The sequence below is a fragment of the Hemicordylus capensis genome, chromosome 1 (genome assembly GCF_027244095.1).
Source record: "Hemicordylus capensis ecotype Gifberg chromosome 1, rHemCap1.1.pri, whole genome shotgun sequence".
In the NCBI taxonomy this organism is placed as follows: Eukaryota; Metazoa; Chordata; class Lepidosauria; order Squamata; family Cordylidae; genus Hemicordylus; species Hemicordylus capensis.
In genome coordinates this window covers 315,095,184-315,120,642 of record NC_069657.1, presented here as the reverse complement: position 1 = coordinate 315,120,642, position 25,459 = coordinate 315,095,184, and the positions used below count along the sequence as shown (strand labels likewise).

The window sequence follows — 25,459 nt, the reverse complement described above, 5'->3', positions numbered from 1 at the left end:
CAACAGTACCTGAGAATGCTGAGCAACCGCCCACATATGGGGAGAGCATCATATTGTCCTCGGCCTCAGCCAGCAAAATGTGTTCACCTGTCCCTGGCACGTACAAAGAAAGAGCAGCAACCCCTTTCTATAACTGCCTTCAACTCTCTGAAAAAATATCATTCATCTCCAGTTTTAAGAATTTAATTACCTAATTAGTTCAAGTGGGTGAATATTAGTACTCATATTTATCGCCACACATTTATATTGCAGTGAAGGAAAATGGGTTTTATTTATTTTTCCAGCACTGACGACATGCTCTCTTATAGCTAGATGTTCTGGATGTTTGCCGCAAACAGATGAATCCTTAGAGAGCCCTCATCCTGATTGTCACTGAGTTTCCTCTTCTTGGCCAGAATCTGTGAATGCAGATACTTTTCTGAATGGTAAGATAAAATCCGCTTGGCCCGGGGCAAGTTGGGGAAATGTGAGGTTAATGTATTTCTGAAACGCTTCTCTTGTTTCTAATATTTCTGCTTCCAGGCTGTCTTTCCAGGCCGTCATGTCTTCCAGTTGCTGGCTAAGAGAAAGGAGCTCACTCTCTTTTTTGCCCACACTAATTACCACTGCTTCAAGTTGAGCCTCACGGAGGCTGTCTGCTTTTTTGAGCAGTTTTTCTGTTTCCTCCTGATACTCTTTTTGAGAGACGTTTAAGGCAAGTTCCATTTCATGTTTTTTCTCCCAAACTAGCCGCTGCAAATTCCTCTGATAAATTTCATTAGCAATCACCCCAGCTTGGTGAAGTTGCTCCAAATGCTTCCTAGTAGAGTAAAAAGAAAGACAGTACAATGACTTCAAGATGCTTTTCATTACTAACTAAAGGTTAGATGAGGCTTAGGCAAATTATACATCTATATTCTTCTAATTACAGACAACATTGTTATCAGTAGAATAAAGAGAGGAACACAATGCAATGAATCCATGGCTAAAGTCAAAATGACAAATGAGGAAATCAATAGGACCAACATATTGCCAAAAATTTTTACAGCCAGATTCTATGATTGTGGATATTATTACAATAAACTGTATACTGGTGTTGGACCTGGGAGTTTTTATTCAAATCCCAGTTTCAACATGGATTTTGGGGGGACATTTTCCAGGCTTAGAATTTTATTGCCTGAAGAGAAAAATCAAAATGACATAACTGCACACAGGAGACTGGAAAATGATACCCTATCTGAAAATCTCACCTAAAGTAGCTGTTTCACCTCAGATCATGATACGGCTAACCCTGCTCTTTGAACAAAACATACAGCCTCCTGATGCTGCATATTTCAAATGAGGTAAAATGGAATAATAAAGCTTTTAATTTGTGCTTTTTTATTTACAATCCACTCAAGAGCAAAGTAAATAATCTCAGTTTTGTATCTCAGAGATTAATTCCCTCAAGTTTATAAACATACACAATTTACAAACTTGAGCAAACACATTAAAAGACAGAATTTAAATGCAGGAAGTGGTTTGAAAGAGAGTTTGTTTGCTTTCCCCCCCTCACTGTCACCTCTGCTCAAAATTCTTTTGAAATCTTTTGGAAAATGCAAAACATTTGCATAACTTTGTCAGAAGTAGGGTTGCCATATTCAAGCTCTCCAAATCTGGGCACCCTAATTTGAATGTTATAAAAATTATCCTGCAGATAATTTGCATATTATGCAAGTCAACTGATGCACTGTCCAGTTGATTTGCATGTGCCCTGGATATCCACCAACAGTAGTTAAAAACACATAAATCCAAAATAATATCTATAGGGGAAAACTGAACTAAGTTTGAAATATTAATAACAGCAATAGAACAAAAAATACACTGAGCTTTTCAAGTTAAGGCTGCAATCCTATACACTCTTACTTGGGAGAAAATCTGATTGAAACCAATGGTACTTACTTCTAAGTAGGCATGCACAAAATGGATTGCACTACAAAGCTAAAAACCTTTAACATTGCAATACGCAGGTAGGCAGCGATTTACATCAAAATCAAGCTATCCTCTCTAGAGATGTGCCCAAACGTGATTCAGCATCTGAATCGCAGCACAATCCCTTTAAAACTGAGGGCTTCCACAGCCTCTTTAACATGGAGAAGAACAGTTCCATCCCTACTCCGCCTTCGCTCGCTGTCACTGCATTACTCGTAGTGCTCCCCCCCAATTATCAGTGCATGCCAGCGGTGCTCTCCTGCAACTGACCCGGCACTGGCATGCACCTGGCCTCCACATATGCACAGAGGCCATGTGCATGCCGGCACTGCACGGGGGGGGGGGCAACTGGGAGAGAGTGCTGCCAGCACGCACTAATAGCGCTCGGGCGGTGCTGCTGCAAGTAAGGCAATGGCGGCAAAAGAAGGAAGAGTAGGGGCAGACCTTGCTCTTCTCCATGTTAAAGGGGCTGTGGAAGCCCTCAGTTTTAAAGGGATTGTACCGCAATTCAGATGCAGAATCACATTTCAAACACACCTCTAATCCTCTCAACAGCCCTATAGATCCCCTGCTGACAAAAACCAAAGGCAACATTCCTTAGGGAGATTACTTATGGCATGGACCTCTCCCAGCCAGCCTCCTGTGCTTCACCTGCTTTTCTCTAATCTAAATCCAGCAGGGTAGAATAGAATAGAATAGAATAGAATAGAATAGAATAGAATAGAATAGAATATTCAAAACAGACCTCATGTTTTGCTCTAACTCAGAAGCAAATTTGAGATAAGAGTGCATACCACAAGCAAGCATCTCTTCACATCCAGCCTGGCCTCTAGGCAGGAAGCACAAACAGGTTTACTGAGCCCCAGATAGGCCACTATTCATGGCTGGTGAAGTGAGTTCCAAGTGGAAAGATCATAAGTTGTGCAAGCCAAACTTAAGCATAGCTTTATTGACTATAAATGGCTTTTACCAGGAATTAAACTATTCTAAAAATGAAGGCTGAGGTAAGTGCAGTTCACTGGTTACACAATAACATCCTTTGTGTGCCTAAACACATCCTGGGTTTAGCTAATAACAAAGCAAGAGCTTGAGGCCTTTCAGGTGTTCACTGAACAATGGCCTCAGGCTTTGTTGCGTTGGTCTGAGCTAGAGAAGCAAAGGCCTGGGAAAAATGGGGGGGGGACAGTTCCACCCTGCTTCACATCTCTAGTCTGAGCTGCTACAAGTGGAGGTATGATAGTAGTCCAGTAAACTCAGATGCCTGGAGGGTGGCTCATAACTCAGCATTAAAACATCAAGTAAAAACACATAACACATCAAAACACACCAAAAAAACCCAATACAAAACAATTTTAAAACTTTTTTTAAAAAAAAACAGGTATAAAAAACCAATTTAAAAACCAAAATTTAAAAGGCCCGAGTGACCAAAAAGGACTTTACCTGGCATCTAAAAGTGATGAACCTCACTGGGGACGCCATTCCATAAGCAAGGTGCAACCACTGAAAAGGACCTCTCCCTAGTAGCCACCCACTTCACTTTGTTTGGCAGGAGCACTCGGAGCAGGGCCTCCGAAGATCTTAAGGTCTGAGATGGGACCATTACATTAAACATTCCCTCCCTCACTTGTTTAGAGGTGACAGGATCCGCCTTTGGGTGTAGGTTACAACATTTTCCTAAGGGATCTGTAACGTGGCTTGGCAGATGCTATCCAGTACTGGGGGTTGGAGGCGGGGGCAGAATGACATTACATCCAGGATAATTCCATTCTGTGGATGGCAAGTGTGGGTAGAGGGAGATAGGTTAAGGGGAATTGGAAGGCATTCTGAGGCATCAGTTGATGAAGGGGGTCTCTCTAGACCGGCCCCTTGGGATCATGGGGCTCAAGGGAGGGAAAGGACCAGAACCCCTTTAGGACTGCCTGACTCACCTACTCGGTCATATAGCCCAGGTGGTAGTGAAGTGGGCAGAAATCTCTCAAGAAACCTTAGTAGGTGTGGCTACAGAGTGCAGTGGTCAAGAAAACAGCTACATGGAGCCAAGGTGGAGTTGCCCTAAACCTTGGCTATGGCTGGCATTGTTGAGTGGCAACATTACAGACCAATCAGCTACCCACACCAGGCTGGGTGAGATTAACTAGTAGGTCTGGCTGCAGATCCCCTGTTAACTAAGGAGTTGTGGCCTTTTATTCCATCCAGTGCTAGTGTCTCACCTCCTCATTACTGCAACTGTGGGCAAAATCACACTCCCAGTGGATACATTCTGGGTTGGGGAAGGAGGGAAATAATCACAGAATTTGTTTTGGACTAATTCACATCACAGTTTTTCCAGTACTGGCACTGTGACATTTGAGCAGTCATTTCCTAGAAGATATCAGCTCATGGACATGGGTTTGATATATAAGTTCACTATACACTCTTCCAGTTCTGCACCCTGCATCTAGCAAGGCTTAAGTCATATAGGTCCATGATAGATGCCCGAAGGGGCATACATGGGGAACACCATTACAAGCCATGGTTTCACATACCAAATGTCTGAATCATGCAGTGATCGGCTAATATGGCCAAAGAAAAACGGTTTGGGATACTGTTAGGTGCACTTTCCCCCTGAATTTATCTTTCCAAATACAAAATGGGATTGCTGACAATTACTTTTTTTGTTGGGAAAGGAATGCAACTACTTTGTTTTTCTCCTCCTTTCTAGCTTCAGCTATAGCTGTCTCCTTCTCCAGAGAGATCTCCTGAATGATTCGTTGAAATTTGTGAGTCATCCGCTGTTCGGCTGCTTCCGATTCTCTCTTCAGCTCCACTTCCAGGTGCTTCAGCATTTCTGTCTTGGTATTCATCACAGCCTCCTTTAGCAACAGGAAAAATCAATTAGGGAAGCACTGCCAAAAAAAGGCTTGTCAGTTTCTTCCCCGTTTTAAACAAGAGAAGCCCAGAAAGGATGGACAGCATTTCACAAGATGATGTGGATTTGGATGTTGAAGATACATATTCAAATCCTTGTTCGGCCCTGAAGCTCACTGGATAAATGTTTATCTTGCTGATGAACATCTCACCAATGTTCTGGACACATTATAAAGATGTATATGTTCATTGGGAGGAAATGCCACATTGAATTTTAATAAAAATGTAAAAATTCTAAAATGAAAAGCATGTTTCAGAATCATTAATACCCTCTCTTAACACGCAGAAACAACATACAATACAATCCAGGAAGGACTTCAGAATGCTGGTGGCAGATCATCTATTTATATATTGCTTTTAGGCATACCTGTCACTAATCCCATGCGTGGCAACTCTCGTGAGAGTTTGCGAACAGCTGCTGGATAGCAGCGGGGACAGTGGGGGCGGGGAGAAACTGCTTGCCAGGAGAATGGCCAAGCAGGTGGTGGTGAGGGTGCGCAGCCTCCCTCTCCAGCCCGCCTGCCCAGCTAAATGCAAGGACAGCCTGCACTGGGGCCAAATGTGAAGATTGGCCAGGCAAGGTGAAGGAGAGGGCAGCGCAGCCTCCCTCTCCGGCCCGCCTGCCTGGCCAAATGCAAGGATGGCAATGACCGTGGCGGCAGCACACGGGAGAAAATGGTGGTGGCAGGTGGGAGAAACTAGAGGCACAGATGCTCTGTGCCCAGCCCAGCTAGTAACTGATTTCTCTTCCATTACAAAAACCCTCCCTGCATACAGAAAGCTAGTATATCAGACTTTAAACTTAATCTTCATCCTGACATAACTAGCTTTTCATGGTGGGGGGGCATTCACACAAAAGCTCTCTTCAGACATTATTTAAAAAAACAGCTGGTACAAGCTTACAAGCACAAAAGCACGTTGTAAGTCCCACCCCAGTTTGTCAGTAACTCTCCTTCACTGCACTGTTCACAGATACGGCAGCATTTGTCCAAAGAGCTAAACACAATATCCATTGTGGGGGGGAGTTTCTATGATCTGTAGGCTTGCACGTCCAAGCTATCCAATTATGGAGGCTCCCCATAATCACAGAAACAGCATTTGCCTTTTCAAACAAGCACCATGGTATCCGTGAGCAGTGCAGTGAGGAGGGGTGAGTGACAAGCTGAGGTGGGACTTCTGACCCCCTTTTTTGCTTGTAAGTGGCTATTACAAGCTCTTGTACCATCTATTTTAGTCTTAACGTCTGAAGAAGGCTAAGGAAGCATTCAAATGGGATTCCCAAGTACACATCCAGGGAAAGCCATGCTACATGCTATTTCGGCATGTTTAAATAGCCTTTTAATATGTTAGGAAATTGCTGACCTGTAATTTTTGTTCATCTTTCTTTTTAAGATCTTCTAAATCTTTCTTGTGTATTGCATCAGCACGATTGAGAGCATCTTCCACTGCATCCTCTTTTTCTGTCTCAGCCTAAAATGTAAGCCAGAGTGAAACCCAATTTGCTAACAAGGTAATAGATCCTTAGGCCATTCTGATGATGATTCTGAACTGGATCACTAAATGCATTAATGTCCCCACAGATAGATAACAGGAATTAGTATCAGAACATCACTGTTTAAAAATAAAGCCAAACACAAAACACACCAGTAAGGTTGTCACCATTAGGGCCAAGTTCTCACATGCAGCAAATGAAGCAGGGGTGCAGCAAGGTTGGAGTGGGCCCATAGACAAGATTTTAAAATAAAGAAATCTTAAATGAGGCTGAATAGTGGTAACAAAAAGCATAGTAATATTATATATAGTTACACCCCTGAAATGAAGATGTATACCTGTGTCTGGGCTGTACCAGTTGACTAGGTGGGGCTCACAGGATAAAACGCTCCTCTGTATGTACACAGTTCACACATTGGGCAAGTTCACATGTAGTGCCAAACTTGAGTAGCTGGAGCGCCTGGAACACACATGCGTACTTCTGGTCTCTCAGGCAGGATGTGCCAAGACTGAGTTGTATAAACCCATCGATCTTGACATATTCTGCCCTACTTGCAGTAGGGAATCTGGCATCTGTTAACTAAGATTTGAAGTAAAGGACAGATGTCAGCTTCCACATTGCAAGTATGGCTGAGTATGTCAAGACTGGTGGATTTGTATGACTTGTCCAATCCCAGCATATCCTTCCCGAGACTGGAAGTAGGGCACACATGTATGTTCATGGAGCCTTCACCCATTATGTTCAACACATGTACGGTACTACAATTCCTATCTTTACTCTACATTTGAAGAAACCTGTATGGACGTTCACTTCTAAAATGAAGGCAGGTACACAAAAACATGTACATGTGTACAGACACTTAGAACCACGTACAACATAACATCTGAATAGGGCTCATGTGTATTACATTATGCGTCAGTAAACATTAGAGAAGGGATCAAATTAACAGAGAGTTTAATCAATGTAACAACAACAGAAGGTTCATATACCTGGAGCCATAGTCTAGTTTGTACTTTTTCAATTCGTTTTTGTATTTCTATTTCTCTTCGCTCTGCTTCTTCTTGCTTAAGGTCTGCTCCAATCTCTACAAAAACCAACAAATAGCTGAGGAATGCAATAGTATAAATTATATATAGATTATACATCTGGACCTTGTTGGATCTGGACCTTGTTGGATATATAAGTTTCTTGTAATTTATCAATTAGATATCGTAAAAAATAAATATTTGGCCACAAGTATCACGTGCTGAAAACTGATTCACTAAAGAAACAACTTGTGTTGATTTCAGCATGAAATAATTATTTAAATTCAGCCCAAATGCTTACATTAAATATGTTTGAAATTGCAGGCAAATACCTATGTGCAGTATTTGCCTGGACAGATGGCATTCAATGGCATTATTAAGAGCAGTCTTTGTAGAATCAATGTTGAGCAAGCATATGGGACTGAACCGCTCTCTCCACCAATGAAGCATTGATCTTGTATCCTTGCCGGCATGTTGGTGGTGTGTGGGGCTGCTGGACATGGCATGCTGTGTTGTCATGACATGGCATGAAGGGACGGAAGTGTGAGTAGTGAGACAGGTGTTGATGGGTGTTGCACATGAATGTTACAAGATGTGTTGCCAGGCAGAGTGTGTAGGTATTTGGGCTCAGAGTGCCAGTGTGTGGTGTCCACTCTATTTGGAGATGTCTGTGGTATATGTGCAGGTGAGGACGTATCACATGCAAGTAACCAGGAAGGTGAGAAGTATGGGTTTACACAATCAGTGGATCTTGGTTTGGAGCGTCCCAAGGTCCGCCATCCTTCTTCAGAACATATATGACCGATGCTGATTTTCACCCCAGGATGGAACCGAAATTGACAGTGTGTCACAGGTTTACCTGATCACGTCATGTGAGTAACCAGTATTCAACCACATTGATTGTGTGAATTTGCCCACTGTATAAAGACACAATTCCTCGTATCTGTCTTAAACCAATGATCAGTGTTCCTTCTAACAGGGATTCCCAGATGTTGTTGACTACAACTCCCATAATCCACAAGCAAAAGCCATTGCACCTGGGGATTCTGGGAGTTGTAGTCAACAATATCTGGGAATCCCTGTTAGAGGGAGCACTGCCAGCAGTCTATCAGCATCAAAGGACGCTTGAAGCATATTGAGAAGGGGGAGAATAATCCATCATATACTGCACACCTTGTATCGTATCCCTCATTCTCTTTTGAAATTTCTTAAAAATTAAAAGTGCCCTCCACAACTAAAACTTTTCCTAGGAAAGTGCCCCCCCCCATTTTAGCTGTCTTTTTCTGTCCAGTTTTCCAATCTCATTTAAAATATTTTTTTAAAAAATTAAAATCATATCCCGCCTTTCTTCCAGGGCATTACTCAAGGTGGTGCATCTGGGATTCCTAGGCAGTCATCCATCCAGGCACTGAACAGACCTACTTAGTTTTAGCAAGGTGTCTGTAATGTGTGCTCACAGATCATGTTTTGGAATCAATGGGGAGGTAGAACTGCAAAGACTCTTCAACGTATGGATTCCATTAAGCACAACTGATCAATCCATGGAATCAACGTCTACACAAAGTACTACAATTCCTTTGTTGCATATGGACATCAGTGTCTAGAACAAAAGCATGAAATTCAGGACACCAACTTACCCAATATATCTCTGTGAGCATAATACCGAGTTTTGAAAGGCTTATATTCCCTAATCCGATCATAGGCCTCTGTTGAAGGAGGCGGTGGAATTAGTTTTGAACACACAGCACAGCAAACAAAGGTGTCAAAATCTGGATTCCTAATCATTGTTTTCAGATTTTTCCTGCTCTGAAGATGACAACTGAAATGTTGTAACTATGGTCGAAAAAACAGAAGCACAGTGTTGTAGGCCAAACTGGACTGATCTGGAGTCTCCCTAGAACTGATACATGCCAGTGGAAGAGAGGAAGGTTTCACCATGGTTTGGTAAAATGGTGTCTAGAGTATCTGTTTCTTCTGCAGCTCTGATGTTAAGGAGCACTTTGGCCATGAGAGTCTGAGGATCTGGGTCAACTTTTCACCCAGCAACCGTTGCTAGGCAAGGCAAGCTTTGCTCACAAAAGCATTTCAAACCCCAGTTAGGATTAAGCAGCCTATCAGAACATTTTTTTAAATATATATATATATATAATTTAAGGAGTTTTAAATTATTTGAAATTTGATTCAAATTTCAAATTTGATTCGACAGGTTATTTGAGTCCAGTATTTAATAATAGCTAATCCTTTATATTATGTCCCTATTGGTTTTCTTCTTCTTCTTTATATGGGGTTTGCCACTGTGGCTAACCAGATATGGGATCTTTTTTTAAAAGAGTGGTCATCTCTCAAGACAGGAGTTTCCAATGGGAGTACTAGTACCCCTAGGGGTATTTGAAGGGTTTCCAGTGGGTACTCAGAGCCTTCCTATGCTGCAGCTGTGCTATTTGTTCCCCATCAGAGGATCGCTGGCTTGAAACCAATGCGTCCTCAGTTATGTGTCTGCTGGAGAAGGGAAGAAGAGAGAAGACCCTTCTCTCCTGCTCCTGATTGGCTGGCCATCTGCTGAAGCTCAGTGTACACCTTCTCTCAGCCTGACTGACAGGCTTCAGAAAACTAGCACTGAGTACTCTAATTGAAATTAGAGCAAGTAAATTGGCCACATTCATTTCAATGGGAGTACTCATGAGTAACTCAATCTGGATGCAAGCTAGTGACTGGAACAGTATATCTCATAATTAACGTTTAAATTTGTGTGTGTTTGTGAGTATTTATAAGTCACACACACAACTGCTATGGGGTACCTGAGCTGAAGGTTTGCAACAGAAGGGGTACACTAATTGTACAGTATTGTTTGGTTGTGGATGCTGCCATTGTTGTGAGCTGAAGAAGGGGATAACCACTTTCTATTTGGGTGACCATAGTAATGCTGAGATCGTTATGCTAAGCAGAGATTTGTTCTTGGCCTCAGAAAATCAGAAGTCTGCTTTTTGCTAAGCTTAATAACAAGGCAGATGCCACATTAAGCGTTTGCTTAACTTTGCACAGACAGCAAAAAATGTGACTGTGAGTGATGCTTGCTTTGTATCAATATTAAGTGAATGTTTAATTAAAGTAGCTTTTGGCTTAGTGAATGTGGAAAGCATGGAAACTTAGGAATTTACCAGCTATTTGGGACAGATTAGAAGTCAAGCAAGCCAACTCCCCTTGGCATAAGGAAGGCATCTTTCCTGATGATGTAGAAATACGGATATGATTCCCGAAATGAAGAGATGACAGCAGCCAAGGCCTGACCCTGATGAAGCGATCTGACCCAGATGGAGCCTTGGTGAATTTTCCAATGCTGAGTAAGTGGGTCTCTTCACCTCAACCACCAGAAGTAGTATGATCAGGATATCAGACCAGGAAGACCTTCCCTTACAATCTGGCTAAGAAGGAAATTGCTTTGGGGAGGAAAATCAGAGAAGCCATCGGAAACCAGGAGACTGGCGTGCAGTAACAGAGCTTCTCTTGCCCCTTCCATATCAGAGTCAGCTGATTTCTGGGACTCAGGCCAAGTAACAGATTAGCTTGTAAGTGAAGAGTGTGTATGTTTACTTGAAGCTGCCAAGCTATAGGTTTTGATTTTAGTGCTGCTTCTTATTAGACTGCTGTCCTAAAGTTATATGAACAAACAGCATTGCTTATGCCTTGTCGGTTATACTTAATAAGTGTTACATAAAAAGTGTCAAGCTTAAACAGGTTGTCCAGTGAATTCTTCCTTCTGGTCAGATGATGATCTCACAGCAGGATCTTCCTAACCCCACTTAACATTGTACAGGATGGCTTGTATCAACATAGCTAGTAGTATCCTTGACATGTGGGGAAAGCTACAATCCTCCTCCAATTTGCAGTAGTTCACAAAAGCTACTAGCTAATCTGCCCACAAATTAGTCACATGTGGCAGAATGATGTCATGAAATAGCAGGAAAGAACAGAAGAGGGATAATTCTTCTTCTTCACAAAATCTTCTGTACCTTGTCACTTGGAAATACAGTAACCCTTACTTGCCACAGGTGACCAGTTAAGTGGCTTTTTAGAAAACAGCTCCTAAATGCTTCTTGCAGTTGCAATCCCATTTCTAAAACTTGCTACCTGCCCCAGCATGAACCTACCAAGATCATCCCAAGCGGCCCTTTTCTGAGTTCTTCCATCTATGGAGGTGAGGTGAGTAGCAGGATCTTCTTGGTTCTGATACCCCTTTGGGAATTTGGAATTCCCAGAACCAGAGAAATTTGCCTGATGTAGTGTATGATATCATATAGGTGCCAGGTGAAACCCTTTTTATGAATCCAGTCATTTCCAATATTTGATGTCTTCAGCTTCTCACTTTTCTATACTTTTTTGTGTGTGGATCCATTGTTTTATTTATTGTATTTTATTAATAATGTGTGTGTGATTTTAATCTAGAAGCTGCTCTGGGAATCCTTTGGTCTTAAAAATGGGATATAAATATACAAAATAGAAAAAAAAAAGAGTATTAGATGTATAGAGCTGCACCATTAAAGATGGCTATGTGGTGACTAAAATAACTTTGGAAAGTACCTGGAATGGGGTAACCTCAATTCTTACTCTTATGAAATCCTTTTTACTCACCCTCTTTGCCATTTATGGGCCACGGACAGTATTGCCTATATTACACTGGGTGACAGCAGCTATAGAAGCTCCAACACACACTACTGGGGAGAGGCCCAGTAGCATACACAACGCATACTTTGCATGCAAAACGTCCTAGATTCGATTTGTTTGTTTGTTTAGCTAGTTAGATTTATATGTCACCCTACTCTCATAGGACTCAGGGCAGCTTATACGCAAACATACACAACAACACAATTTCATAAACATATATCTTACATAGCCTCATAAACCACAACACCATACAATACTCATTCCACATGACATAATAACTGGGGATTACAAGATCATTCTACGACCAGCTATCTCAGCAACCAAACACCCAGTGGAACATTTCAGTCTTACATGCATTACGAAAGGCCAACAAATCATGGAGAGCTCTGATATTATCTGTGAGACCATTCCATAGAGTTGGGGCCACCACTGAGAAGGCTCTGGCTCTTGTTGATTGCAATTTAATATTCCTAGGGCCCGGGATCACCAAGGCATTACTTGTGGCTAATCTCAGGACCCGGCGAGGGACATATCAAACTAGGTGGTCTTGGAGGTATGGAGGGCTGATACTGGCAGCTAAAAGGATCCTAGTAGCAGGACTAGGAAAGTGCTGTCTGCTCTGTTGGCAGCCCACCATCAAATCAGAGCAAACCATACTAGGACAAATGAACCAATCTGTTCATCTGGTCTGATACAGTATATGGCAATTTCATGTCAATACCTACCATGTGTCCGTGGTGTCCTGAATTGGCTCACAATGCCAGTGCCATGTTTATTCACAGGACAAAACTAGTTGCCACATTTTCCAAGGAAGACTGAAGTAGGTTTTAAAATGGGATCCAAAAATTGCCATTAAATGCAAAAACTGTCTTTGCATTTGTAAAAAGAACTGCTTTACTAAAGGAGAGAACAGAAACTCCTGCTAACTGGGCAAAGAAGCACTTTTAATGTGGTGACTTTCTTATATTTAGCAGAGAGAAACAGAGGTCCCTCAATTTTTTTCATCTCTGTGCAGAATGAGTTGTGTTCTGGGTGGCAGTATCAAGGCACTGTGCACACACATGCATTCAGAGTGGGGCCTTCCTAATTCAATTTGAATAGGATCTAAAATTAACTGAGCAGACATCAGAAAATTTGTGGGCGCGCGCACATGCACACACTTTAGACGGAACAGTGGAGGAAAAGCAACTGTCCCTATCCAACCCCAGCCCAACATCTTTGCAGTGGCTGCAGTGCTGCTGTCAACCTTGTGCTTTTTTTTAAGATTGTGAAAGCTTTTGGGATGGGGAATCAGCTTATTCCTTTTTCCACGCAAATTATTATTAAAACTTTTTGCTGACAAGCAGTATATAAACATTTTAAATAATAATAATAAATTGACTTGCGCAGCACCTTGGACCTTGAGTGTTACCAGATATTGCCTATCTACAAAGCTGTTTTTTAAATGTTGTCCTGGTACAGTTGCTGATATGCCCCTTCTTCACCTGGGAGCAGTAAGTTGTAAGAGCAGCCTGATGAACTATTGCAGAAATGCCAAAGATGTGTGTTGCCATATCATGATGTCCGCAAGTCAGTTTACACATATTAAATGTATGAATAATGCTGGCCTTTATTTAGAATGTGTACAGCAGGCTACAGCATTTTATACTGGTAACTGAACTAGATTACATTTCAAGAGAGACATTCATTATTGTATAAAAATGTTGGCTTTCCACACATAACCCTAATACTCATGAAAACTAAATATACCAGTCTTTTGGGTCTCCTTCCATGTTGACACATACACACCATGTGCTAGTGATCAGTCCCATTTGGACGTCTTCCGCCTCATTTGTCTGCTTCCTTCACTATCAATAGCTTCATAGAGATCCTTCTTATTATCTTGCTGTGCATGCAAGTACCCAATGTAGGCTACACAAAGAGTAATTGTGACGAGTCCAAAAGCCATAACTGCTTTGTTCTGTGAAAATAAAAACACACAACCACTTTTAAATCCAAACCACTTTACATAATCCATGTCATATACATTCCCACCTGACAAAGGCATAATGATGTACCATTGTTTTCACTTCTTTATTTTCTTGCCTGTCTCTGTTTTATTTTTGACTAGCTTTGAGGTGCTTGGGCTTATGGTGCAGTTTCTCCTTGTAACTATATCCACATCCATTTTGTGGCTATGCCTGTTGTAAAGCCATCTGTTTGACTGTGCAAGGTGGTTGTCAGGATTCCTGGGTTCCCTACATTACTCATAAGAAGTCACTGTGCAAAGTTTGGTGCCGATAGCTCAAAGGGTGCAGGAATGTATAGGGAACAGACAGACAAAGAGACATTCAATTTTATATAGAGAGATGAAAGTTGAGGGATGGACAGACTTAAACTGTTTAATTGCTTTTTATAAAATGTCATAATTTAATATGGGGCCTCTTTATCTCTCCAAACTCTTACTTGGATTGTGTTCTCCATAGAGACAGAAGTATTTACATGTGGAAAAACTGCTTTCACCCACACAGATCCACAGGATAGAGTGGGATTTTAAAGTAAATCAATAAACAATAACATCATTTTCCTCTTATGATGTTAATACTACACATACAGTATTAACATTGCAGTCCTATACATGTTTACTTGGAAGCAAGTCCTACTGTGTTCAGTGAAGCTGACACCCAGGTTACTACATTGCATTGCAGCTGCACAGTGCAAACTTATACAGATTTATTCAGAAATTAGTCCCACCAAGATCAGTGGGACTTACTCTTTAGTTAGTAAGTTTAGGATTGCAGCTTAAACTACACAAATGAATATCAGGATGACTATGGAATAGAAAGGTAAACATACTTAAGCCCACTGACTTCATGGGTTTGAGTACACCTTAGAGTGTGCTGTCAAGTCGATTTTGATTCCTAGTACCCACAAAGCTATGTGGTTTTCTTTGGTAGAATACAGGAGGGGAATTACCATTGCCTCCTCCTGCACAGTATGAGATGATGCCTTTCATCATCTTCCTATATCGCTGCTGCCTGATATAGTACCAGTCGGGGTTCGAACCAGCAACCTTCTGCTTGTTAGTCAAGTATTTCCCCACTGCGCCATTAGGTTGCTAAAATGCATACACCTTACACCATACATATTCATTTATAAAAAGCTTAACTACAGTCACAGAACTATGGCATTCCGGATTAAAAGTATATAATTTGCCTAACTCATAGAACATGATGCTCAAGTATAATTTTACTAAAATATTCTGATGAATGTTTTTCATGTGTATATATAATGCTGATCTCATTAGTAAGTGACCAGTTTATTTCTTTCAATCAAACTAAGTCTAGGGACCAGGGATAAATTGGGACTTCTGCTGGTGTACTGATCACCCCGCTGCCCAGTGGAGTCCCTAATTGAGCTGACGGACCTGGTTGCTGAGTTGGCATTAGAGTGGCCCAGGGTGTTGGTGGTGGGGGACTTCAATGTTTATTTTGGGACCAGGTTGTCGGGAGCGGCCCAAGAGTTTATAGTGGCCATGACGACTGTGGGCCTATCCCAATTGGTCTCTGGACTGACACATGATGCTGGTCACACGCCCAATTTAGTCTTTTGTTCTGATCAGGGTGGTGTTCCATAGGTGGGGACTTTTGTCATCTCCCCTTTGTCATGGACGGATCACCATCTGGTTAAGGTAGAGCTTACAGCCTCGGCCCACCTCTGAAGGGGTGAAGGACTTATTAGGTTAGTCCGCCCAAATAGGTTATTGGATCCAATAGAATTCTAAGAAGCCTTGGAAGGGTTTAGGGTTGGCTCTGCTAGTGATTCTGTAGATGCTCTGATGCAAACATGGAATAATGAACTCACTAGAGCAGCAGACACAATCGCTCCTAAGCGTCCTCTTCGACCTGCTTTAAAGACAGCCCCGTGGTATTCTGATGAGTTACGGGAGCTAAAGTGGCAAGGTAGACAACTGGAACACAAGTGGAGGAAGACTCGGCACGAGTCTGATTGGGTACAACACAGAGCACATTTAAAAAGCTATGCTCTGGCAGTGTGGGCAGCAAAGCAGCAGTTTTCTTCTGTCTGCATTGCTTCCGCAGAATCACGTCCAACTGAGTTGTCTAGGGTTGTGAGGGGGCTAGTATGTATCTCCTCCTCCTTGAATTTAAACTTGGAACCATCGGTTACTTGCTGTGACATTTTCAATGACTTTTTTGCGGATAAAATTTCTCATATTTGGGCTGAGTTGGATTCCACGGTTATTTCAGAGTCTACTGTGCAGGTGCCCAGCAACTCCTCTTATGGGATTAGATTGGATCCTTTTCAGTTTGTGACTCCTGAGGAAGTGGACAAACTGCTTCAGACTGTGCGCCCTACAACCTGTTCTCTTGACCCTTGCCCAACTTGGCTTATCTCATCTGATAATTATATTATCAGAGAAGGCCAGGTAAATATTATAAATGCTTCTCTGAGGGAGGGCAGGATACCTCCTTCTCTTAAGGAGGCTATTATCCGACCACTTTTGAAGAAACCTACACTGGATCCCTCGGAGTTGGCTAATTACAGACTTTTTTCTAACCTTCCATGGTTGGGCAACGTGAGGGGGCGGATGGTGGCCTCTTACTTCCAGACAGTTTTGGATAATGCAGATTATCTAGACCCGTTTCAAATTGGTTTTCGTGTGGGCTAAGGTGTTAAGACTGCCTTGGTCGGCCTGATGGATGATCTCCAATTGGCTATCAACAGAGGGAGTGCTGATCCTCTTGGATCTCTCTGCGGCTTTTGATACCATCGACCATGATATTCTTCTGGTTCGCCTGAGAGGGTTGGGATTGGGTGGCACTGTTTTACAGTGGTTCCGCGCCTACCTCTCTGGTAGATTCCAGATGGTGTTGGTTGGAGACTGTAGCTCTGCAAAGCAAAACTGAAGAATGGAGTTCCAAAAGGCTCCATACTGTCTCCAATGCTCTTTAACATCTACATGAAATCGCTAGGAGAGATCATCAGGAAATGGCATATCTTCCCTAAATGTCTGCTTGGAGGTGCTGGTAATGGGCTGGTTGAGGGATAACAAACTGAAGTTGAATCCAAATAAGACGGAAGTACTGACTGTGGGAAGTCAGGACCCAAGAGATGGTTTACATCTGCCTGTTCTGGATGGGGTTACACTCCCCCTGAAAGGTACGAAGTCTGGGAGTGCTCCTGGACCCAAAGCTTTCCTTAGTTCCTCAGGCTGAGGCGGTGGCCAGGAGCGCTTTTTATTTGCTTTGGCTGATTTGTCAGCTACATCCATTGCTACAGGTGAATGACCTTAAAACAGTGGTACATAAGCTGGTAACCTCCAGACTTGACTATTGTAATGCGCTCTACATTGGGCTGCCCTTGTATGTGGTCCAGAAACTACAATTGGTACAGAATGTAGCAGCCATATTGGTCACTGGGACAACACAAAGAGACCATATAACACCAGTTTTGAAAGAAGTGTACTTGTTGCCGATATGTTTCCGAGTGAAATACAAAGTGCTGGTTATTACCTATAAAACCCTTAACGACTTGAGACCAGGCTATTTAAGAGAGCGCCTCCTCCGTCATGAACCAGCCCACCTTTTACAATCTTCTGGAGGGGTCCGGTTGTGGTTGCCACCGACTTGTCTGGTGGCAACTTGGGACCGGGCTTTCTCTGTGGCTGCCCAAGAGCTTTGGAATATGCTCCCTGCTGAACTAAGAGCATCTCCTTCTCTGTTTGTTTTCAGGAAGACCCTCAAGACTTTCCTGTTTTTGCAAGCTTTATATTAGAATTTTAATAATTTTAATATTTTTTTAATATTGTTTTTATCATGTTTTATGCATTTTAACCTGTGATTTTAATGTGGGATTTGTACACCGCCTGGAGATTTACATATCAGGTGGTATTAAAATATGATAGATAGATAGATAGATAGATAGATAACTAGGTTCTACTTGTGAATGAATTAACAAAATCCCAATTTTACATGTACTGTAAAGAACACAAAAACAAGCCATTGCTATTATTTATATTATTTATTTATGTTTTTAAGGCGCTACTTACAGGTTTAATGAAAAGTTCTGGATTCACAGCACGGAACAGGGTGGTGGTCCGGGCACCTCGGAGCCCTGGAATTTGATAGTCTTTCCCCTTGAGTGCTTCATGCTGTAAGTCTGGAGGCTGAGGTGCTGAGGACATTTTGCTGCTGCATAAAACACTTGGATTATTTTATTTTATTTTTATATACCGCCCTTCCAAAGGTGGCTCGGGGCAGTTTAAATTAAAATAATTTTTTTTAAAAAGCAGATTAAAATTACAATTAAAACTAGATAACATTATCAATGCCTACTTAGGTATTCTTTTGGTAGGAATGTGGTGCAAAGGAATGCAAGTAACCAATTAAATTAAGAAAACAACTGGATATGAGTTAATGGATACCAGTGGTAAGCCTTCCAGAATATATGAAGGACTTAAAGGTAAGGTAAAGTGTGCCATCAAGTCAATTTTGACTCCTGGCGCCCACAGAGCCCTGTTGTTTTCTTTGGTAGGATACAGGAGGGGTTTACCGTTGCCTCCTCCTGCGCAGTCTGAGACGATGCCTTTCAGCACCTTCCTATATCACTGCTGCCTGATATAGTAGCAGTGAGATTCGAACTGGCAACCTTCTGCTTGTTAGTCAAGCATTTCCCCGCTGCACCACTGAAGGACTTAGTGGAGAATAAAAGGGAGCAGGGTTGCAATTTTTGATATGGAGAATGTAAACTATCTGTTTATAGAAAGCGGTGGAAGGGGGAGCTAGATGATTATTCTTGATTAAATAATTTTTGGGACTTCGCCATCATGAAGAAGGTAGTTATTAGCCTGGTTAAAATATGAGAAGCAAGATTTTATTTTCAGCGCAAATGACATTCCTTGGGTTTTTTCTAGAAAACATACAGTAACAGTTATTAGTTTGCTATTGTTGAGTCAGATGGGAAAAGTCAATTTGGATTACTATAATTTTATTATGAGTCACCTTAAGTGGCGCAGCAGTGAAATGCTTGACTAGCAAGCAGAAGGTTGCCAGTTCGAATCCCCACTGGTATTATATCGGGCAGCAGCAATATAGGAAGATACTGAAAGGCATCATCTCATACTGCACAGGAGGCAATGGTAAACCTTTCCTGTATTCTACCAAAAGAAAACCACAGGGCTCTGTGGGCGCCAGGAGTCATCACCAACTAGACGGTACACTTTACCTTTTAATTTTATTAGAACTAGCTGAACCTGCACAGAGCATTTGTGCGCTAGGACTTTGTTGCTCTCCTTGCCCTCTGCCACAGCCCGCTTTATTGCTCAGTGTTAGCTACCCACTCTCAGCCACCCCCTCCCCACTGCTCACCCACCAACCTGCCCTCCCCATCACTCACCCCCCCCTTCCCTATCTGCATATGGAATCCCCCACTGCCCAATCACCACGGTTACCTCCGACTGGTAAAGCACTGTGCAGGAGGGGTATGCTACATTGATTGACAGATAGATTTAGATGTTGCATTGATCCATACAAATAAATTATATTAAGTATAGGAATGTAATTGAATGTATTTGATATGAGCAAATATTTTATATTTTATGAGCAAAATATTAAAAAGATAATTATTATGATATAGTTTTGAGTTTAATCCAGAAAGTTTTTTTTTACTTTTAATTTAGTTGGCATGTGGTCCCAGGATTAATATTTACATTTCTTCACATGCAGCCAAGCTTTCTCTTCTCATCCTGCTATGAGAGAGTGATATACTCAGTGCAAATTACAATAAATGTGAAATTCACATGCACAACTTCATGTTTCTACCAAACTTAACTGACCTTCTATTCTCTGTGTGGGTGCTGTTTTAATCCTCCTCTCTGTGTGCGTTTCTTTCTCCAGTTTTCGTTTTTTAAAAGACTAGACCAGAGAGAGAGTGAGAAGATAACCCCCCGCCGCCAGTGTAACTCACCTGGGCCCGGGGAACGAAACACCTGAGGGTCCCACCCGCGACCTACCCCGTTTAGACCAATGTACGAGGGCGAGCTCGAAGGCTCTCTGGCCCTACGGCAGCCGGAAGCTATTGGTGGTACTGTGCTAATTTGAGGACATGCATGATGGGGCGGGATTGGAACGGGGTCACTGCTCCAATAAATACGACAGGCAACAGGACTCTGGATAAATGCCTCCCCTTCCCCCCCAATAGAGACACTTCGCGCTCACCTCCCTCTACTCCCCGCGATATGCCGTGCTGCCAGCGAGACTACACACACGGCTCAGGACAGGCGCAGAGTGAGCCTCTGAGTAAGCGTCGTCCACGCGGCCAATCCGCAGGGAAGCGACAAAGGTTCGCGAGCGCCTCTTTCGGTGCGGAGGCTTCCTCTCCTCTCGGTTGTTCTCTGCGGGATTGGCGGCCTTTTATTTTTTCTTTCCGTAAAAAAAAAAAAAAATCCTCGGCGCGACCGAGCGAGAAAAGGAAAAGTGGAGGAGTTATTTCAGCGGGAGTTTGTGGAAACCAATCGCTACGCACGTTCAGCTGCGACTGCGGGTTATCAAGGAAGAAGAAACTCTAGGGATGCCCGTGCATATGTGAACTAACACTTTGTATACTGTATCTGAAATAAATTTGGCTTGTTTTATTTTCTAATTATTTGATTTAGGCGTTATCCGAATCTGGAATCCTAAGATTTCTCCTCTTTTAATGGACCCAAGTCTACGGTGTGTGTGTGTTTCGTAGGCTACCCCATCTGGAAGAGCGTGTTACTTATTTGGCAAAGTAGCTACAGCGAAAGTAACTTTTCTGTTACCCAAATGTTCTGAATTTTTTTATTTATAATGTTGGCGTTCCTATCACTGTTGCTAAGCAATTATTAGTAATCTGCCTTCATTATAATGGAAGACAGTTTGTCAGCCACTGTGACTGCAATTCGTATGCATTACTAATTTGCAAACATCAGATACATCAGATAGTGGAAAACTCAAGAAGCTACTTTGGTGCTAGACAATTCAATGGGCCATCTGTGTTTTGTGTCAATATTTTACTCACAGCACATCATCTGCTGTACTAGTAGATAGTGTTGTGACAACAGCTTTTATGATAATCCACAGAGAAGAAAACAAAGAAATATTAATAGCTAGGTTATTCCATTCTTTTTGTTATGGCTAGAAAAATACAACATGACAGTGCCAAACGAGTTGTTTCTGTTGAGATGAGACAGTAGGCAGAAAGATCTTTCTATGGTGACCCAGTAGGTATGGATGGGAAGTTCAGGACCTTCTAAAGAAATCAGCATAATTCTTAGAACAGTCTGTTATTTTTACACTGGAAACTGAATACCTGTCATTGAGCAATTAGAACCAAAAACAAGTTGTTCTAGTAAGAACTAATCAGCCTACTTTCCTTTCACTTTCTCTACATCTGAACTACATTTGGTGCAGATCAAAGTCCACAAGTTAGATCTCTTGTGCCTCAAATGTTCATGTGTCCACCATCTTGGATTGGGGTGGATGTCATCATTACAAACTGCACCATTGAGGTGTCCCTATGTGTAATTCGCTACAGCTGTTCCAAATTTGATTCAAATCGGCTAGACAGTCTTCAACTTAGTGCACATGTGCCTCAAAAATTTATGCATCTGCCATCTTGGATCAAGGTGGGTGACATCATCACAAACCACACCATTGGGGCATCCCTATGTATCCATTCAGCTATAGCAAATTTGGTTCTAATTGATTAGACTGTCCACGAGTTAGTGCACTTACGCCTCCAAAGTTTATGTATCCACCATCTGCTTTGAGGTGGATGACATTGTCACAATCTTCGCTGTTGAGGTATCCCTATATGTCCCTACAACTGCAGCAAGTTTGGTTCAAATCGGTTAAGCGGTTCACAAGTTAGCCCACTTGCACCTCAAAAGTTTATGTGTCCACCATCTTGAATCGGCATGGATGACATCATCACAAACTACGCCATTGAGGTGTCCTTGTGTGTCACTCACTGCAACTGTACCCAATCTGGGTCAAATAGGTTAGGCAGCCCACAAATTAGCCCACTTGCACCTCAGATGTTCACATGGCCACCATCTTGAATTGGAGTGGATGACATCATCACACACCATCCCTATGTGTACTTACATCTGTAGCAAACCCCTGCTAACTTGGCAAAGAGGCACCTTTTAATGTCGTGATTCTCTTTATTTAGCAGGGGGAGAGTAACTGGCCCTATTCACCCCCAGCACAGTACCTCTAGTGACTGTTTCTGGTGTCTATTTTATGTTTCTTTTTAGATTGTGAGCCCTTTGGGGACAGGGATCCATCTTATTTATGTATTATTTCTCTGTGCAAACCGCCCTAAGCCATATTTGGAAGGGCAGTTTAGAAATCGAATAAATAATAATAACAATAATAAATTTGGTTCAAATTGGTTAGGCGGTTCATAAGTTAGCCCACTTGCACCTCAAAAGTTTACACATCCACCATCTTGGATCACGGTGGATGACATCATCACAAACTATGCCATTGAGGTGTCCCTATCTGTCACTCACTGCAACTGTACCTGAATTGGTTTAAATTGGTTAGATAGTCCACAAATTAGCCCACCTGTGCCTCAGATGTTCACGTGGCAGCCATCTTGAATTGGAGTGGTTGACATCATCACACACCACACCCTTTGTGCATACCTATGTGTCCCTACATCTGTAGCAAATTTGGTTCAAATTGGTTAGGCATTTCACAAGTTAGCCCACTTGCGCTTCAAAGGTTTACATGTCCACCATCTTGGATTGGGGTGGATGACATCATCACAAACTATGCCATTGAGGTGTCCCTATGTGTCCCTACAACTGTTCCCGATTTGGTTGATATTGGTTCAGGCGTTGCAAAGTTGATTGGGGGCGGGGAGACACATGGACACACACACACAGAATGCCTGGTGATCTCATAAGCCTACTGGAAAGTAGGCTAAAAAGCACCATCCAGGTGTATTCTGCACTACAGGCACAAGCTTGCCATGGTTCCTGAAACTGGGCCTGGTAACCATTTCACAGAGAGAACTGAGGCCAAATGATCAAAGTGTTTATTTTTAGTGGTGGGCACAACATTGCACACCTTGATTCTATGAACAGGCAGCTGAGCTGTTGCTGTACAAGTGATAGCTAAAGTGAAAGTTTTATAGCTAAAACTACATGGCTCTAATTCTGGCAAGTAAGGAAAAGTGATCCAGTTATTTCCTACTTTCTTAACAACCTGTGTTAGCAATATTTCACAAACATTTTGAATTTGGGCACTTCTTTTAACTTGCTATGCCTGCTGCCCCCAATCCAGACCCAACCATCTCTTTTGCAAGTGAGCATGTGGAAATCTTTTGGGAATCTGTGGAATCTGACACTAATCCAACACTGGCATTAGTATAGGAACAGATCAGGACATCCCTGTCTCCTGCTAAAACTAGGCATACTCCAGGGAATATCTTTTGATAAAAGGAGCTTTTCTTCCTGGGCTCAATTATTCCCAAATTAAGTTGGGATGATGAGTCAGTGATGGAGGCGGATTTGTATATTTAAATGTCACATCTATTTAAACCATGTGTTTCATTCCCAGGTCTTCTAGGGCAGGGGTAGATAATGTGGCTCTCCAGATGTTGCTGAACTACAACTCCCATCAACCCCAGCTACATTTTATTACAGCTTGGAATGATGGGAGTTGTAGTTCAGCAACCTCTGGCAAGCTGCACATTACCTTCCCCTGTTCTAGGGAGTGTTCCACAGTGATAATCTAGGGCCTTAGGGAACAGTGATGGAGATTGTTGCCTGACTATTCCTGGTTCCAGATCTGTACAGGGTATGGTTCCGGGACCTTTTCACAGACCTTTTACGGCCTCCCTGCTCATGATCCCAAAGCCTGGGATTAATGTCCTTGCATTGGCATGATGGAACATATAAGTCCACTCACAACTGGAGGTTGTCTTCAGGAGGACCTGTGCACAGATGTTCATTAAGCTAATGATGGAGGGCTGAGTGGAAAAGTCAACAAACAGGTGTGATAATATGCCACATTTTAATTGTGCTGCCTCCTACATACAGTATCACAAAATATAGATGTGATAATACTATCTTCACAAGGCATCCGTCAGAATGTGTAGAATAGCATCTTGATTCCAAATACAGGCCTATTCAATCAAAATAAATTTTTCGATTATGAGCACTATTTAGTCACAATTAAGAACGTTTAAAACCTATTAGTTCAAATGAAGGAGTTAAGCATGGCTTAGCTCTCTTCTATTGAATTAAGGGGACTTGGAAGTGCTTAAATTTGGCAAAATCATGCCCAATGTTAAATTTTAAAAAAAATTACTGGCTGACATCCAGACTAAATTACTTATGAGTAGCACCACTGAAATTAATGAGGTAAGTTAGCTATGAGGCACTTGCCCCATTAATTTCAGTTGGACTACTCATAAGTAATTTAGTCTGGATGTCAGCCACTGTTATTTGAGGCAAACAGTCACAAAATTATAAACCGAGTAATAAATGTAATTGAGTTTTCCTCTCCCTCCCCATCCCCACCCACAGTCCTGCTGATTGTTTTTGTCAGCAGTTTTTGTTAATTATTTTGTTAATCAAAAACATGGTTAATATGAATGGAGCCCGGGACACTGGGGAATATAAACAAGAGGAAAGGACTACAATAAAACATATTGTACTCATATTATAAAAGCTTATAAAACAAAATTTATTGAAGAATCATGAATAGTCCTGAAGATAAGAGAAGGCATTTTGTAAATGAAATTGCTTTGTTATAACTTTACCAATCTCTTCACAGATAATTTGTGTACCCCTCTAAAATATACAAAACTATTATTTTATTAAAAATAAAGTATATGAAAAAACCAATTAAGAGCTCTTTGCTACACATGTGTATTAGCACTATATATTTATCTACTAAGATCATTTATCTGATCTATCTCTAAAGGTTTTTGAATGCTTTGCCATTGTATCTTTACATCAAGAGTTTTGACAGATAAAAGGACTAAGTATTAGTTATGCATGCTGAGATCCAGGTGGTGAGATATTAAAAAAAAAAATTGTAACGGGCACTTCCATTTCAAAATGAAAGATCTTATCAGAAAGAAGAACCTTACTGTTTCCATGTTTTCATATGTTGTGAGAAGCAAGTGGATTAAATTGCTTGGCCTTGCCTTTGTCAAGGAAGATTAAAGCAATTGTTCACCTTAAAATACTGAACAAGCACATAGATGAATCATTTCCGTTGAATAGAACATGGAAGACACAGTGTTTTGTTCTTTTCACTGTCATATAGTCTAGTCATACACTCAGCAAAGCTGCTGTCAGTGGGTACACCCCAAAGCCAACAATATTTTCCAGAGTCAGATTTCCATCAAATGTGGGAAGTTGAATATGATAGGTTTTTAA

The 25,459-nt window shown here is 41.8% G+C and overlaps 2 protein-coding genes across 2 annotated transcripts; both read right to left on the bottom strand.

The window, feature by feature from the left end:
• Positions 1-225: 225 nt before the first annotated feature.
• On the bottom strand, positions 226-9,399 carry C1H6orf163 (chromosome 1 C6orf163 homolog). The gene is made up of 5 exons (XM_053283517.1): positions 9,012-9,399; positions 7,339-7,433; positions 6,220-6,327; positions 4,600-4,802; positions 226-799 (listed from the first exon to the last, which is right to left on the bottom strand). The coding sequence occupies exons 1-5, from the start codon at positions 9,157-9,159 to the stop codon at positions 370-372; spliced, it is 984 nt and encodes a 327-aa protein (XP_053139492.1). The 5' UTR covers positions 9,160-9,399; the 3' UTR covers positions 226-369.
• Positions 9,400-13,620: 4,221 nt separating this feature from the next.
• Positions 13,621-20,409, bottom strand: SMIM8 (small integral membrane protein 8). The gene is made up of 4 exons (XM_053288894.1): positions 20,253-20,409; positions 19,871-19,949; positions 18,086-18,227; positions 13,621-13,996 (listed from the first exon to the last, which is right to left on the bottom strand). Exons 3-4 carry the CDS (start codon positions 18,218-18,220, stop codon positions 13,838-13,840), a joined length of 294 nt encoding a protein of 97 aa, XP_053144869.1. The 5' UTR covers positions 18,221-18,227; positions 19,871-19,949; positions 20,253-20,409; the 3' UTR covers positions 13,621-13,837.
• Between the last annotated feature and the right edge of the window lie 5,050 nt (positions 20,410-25,459).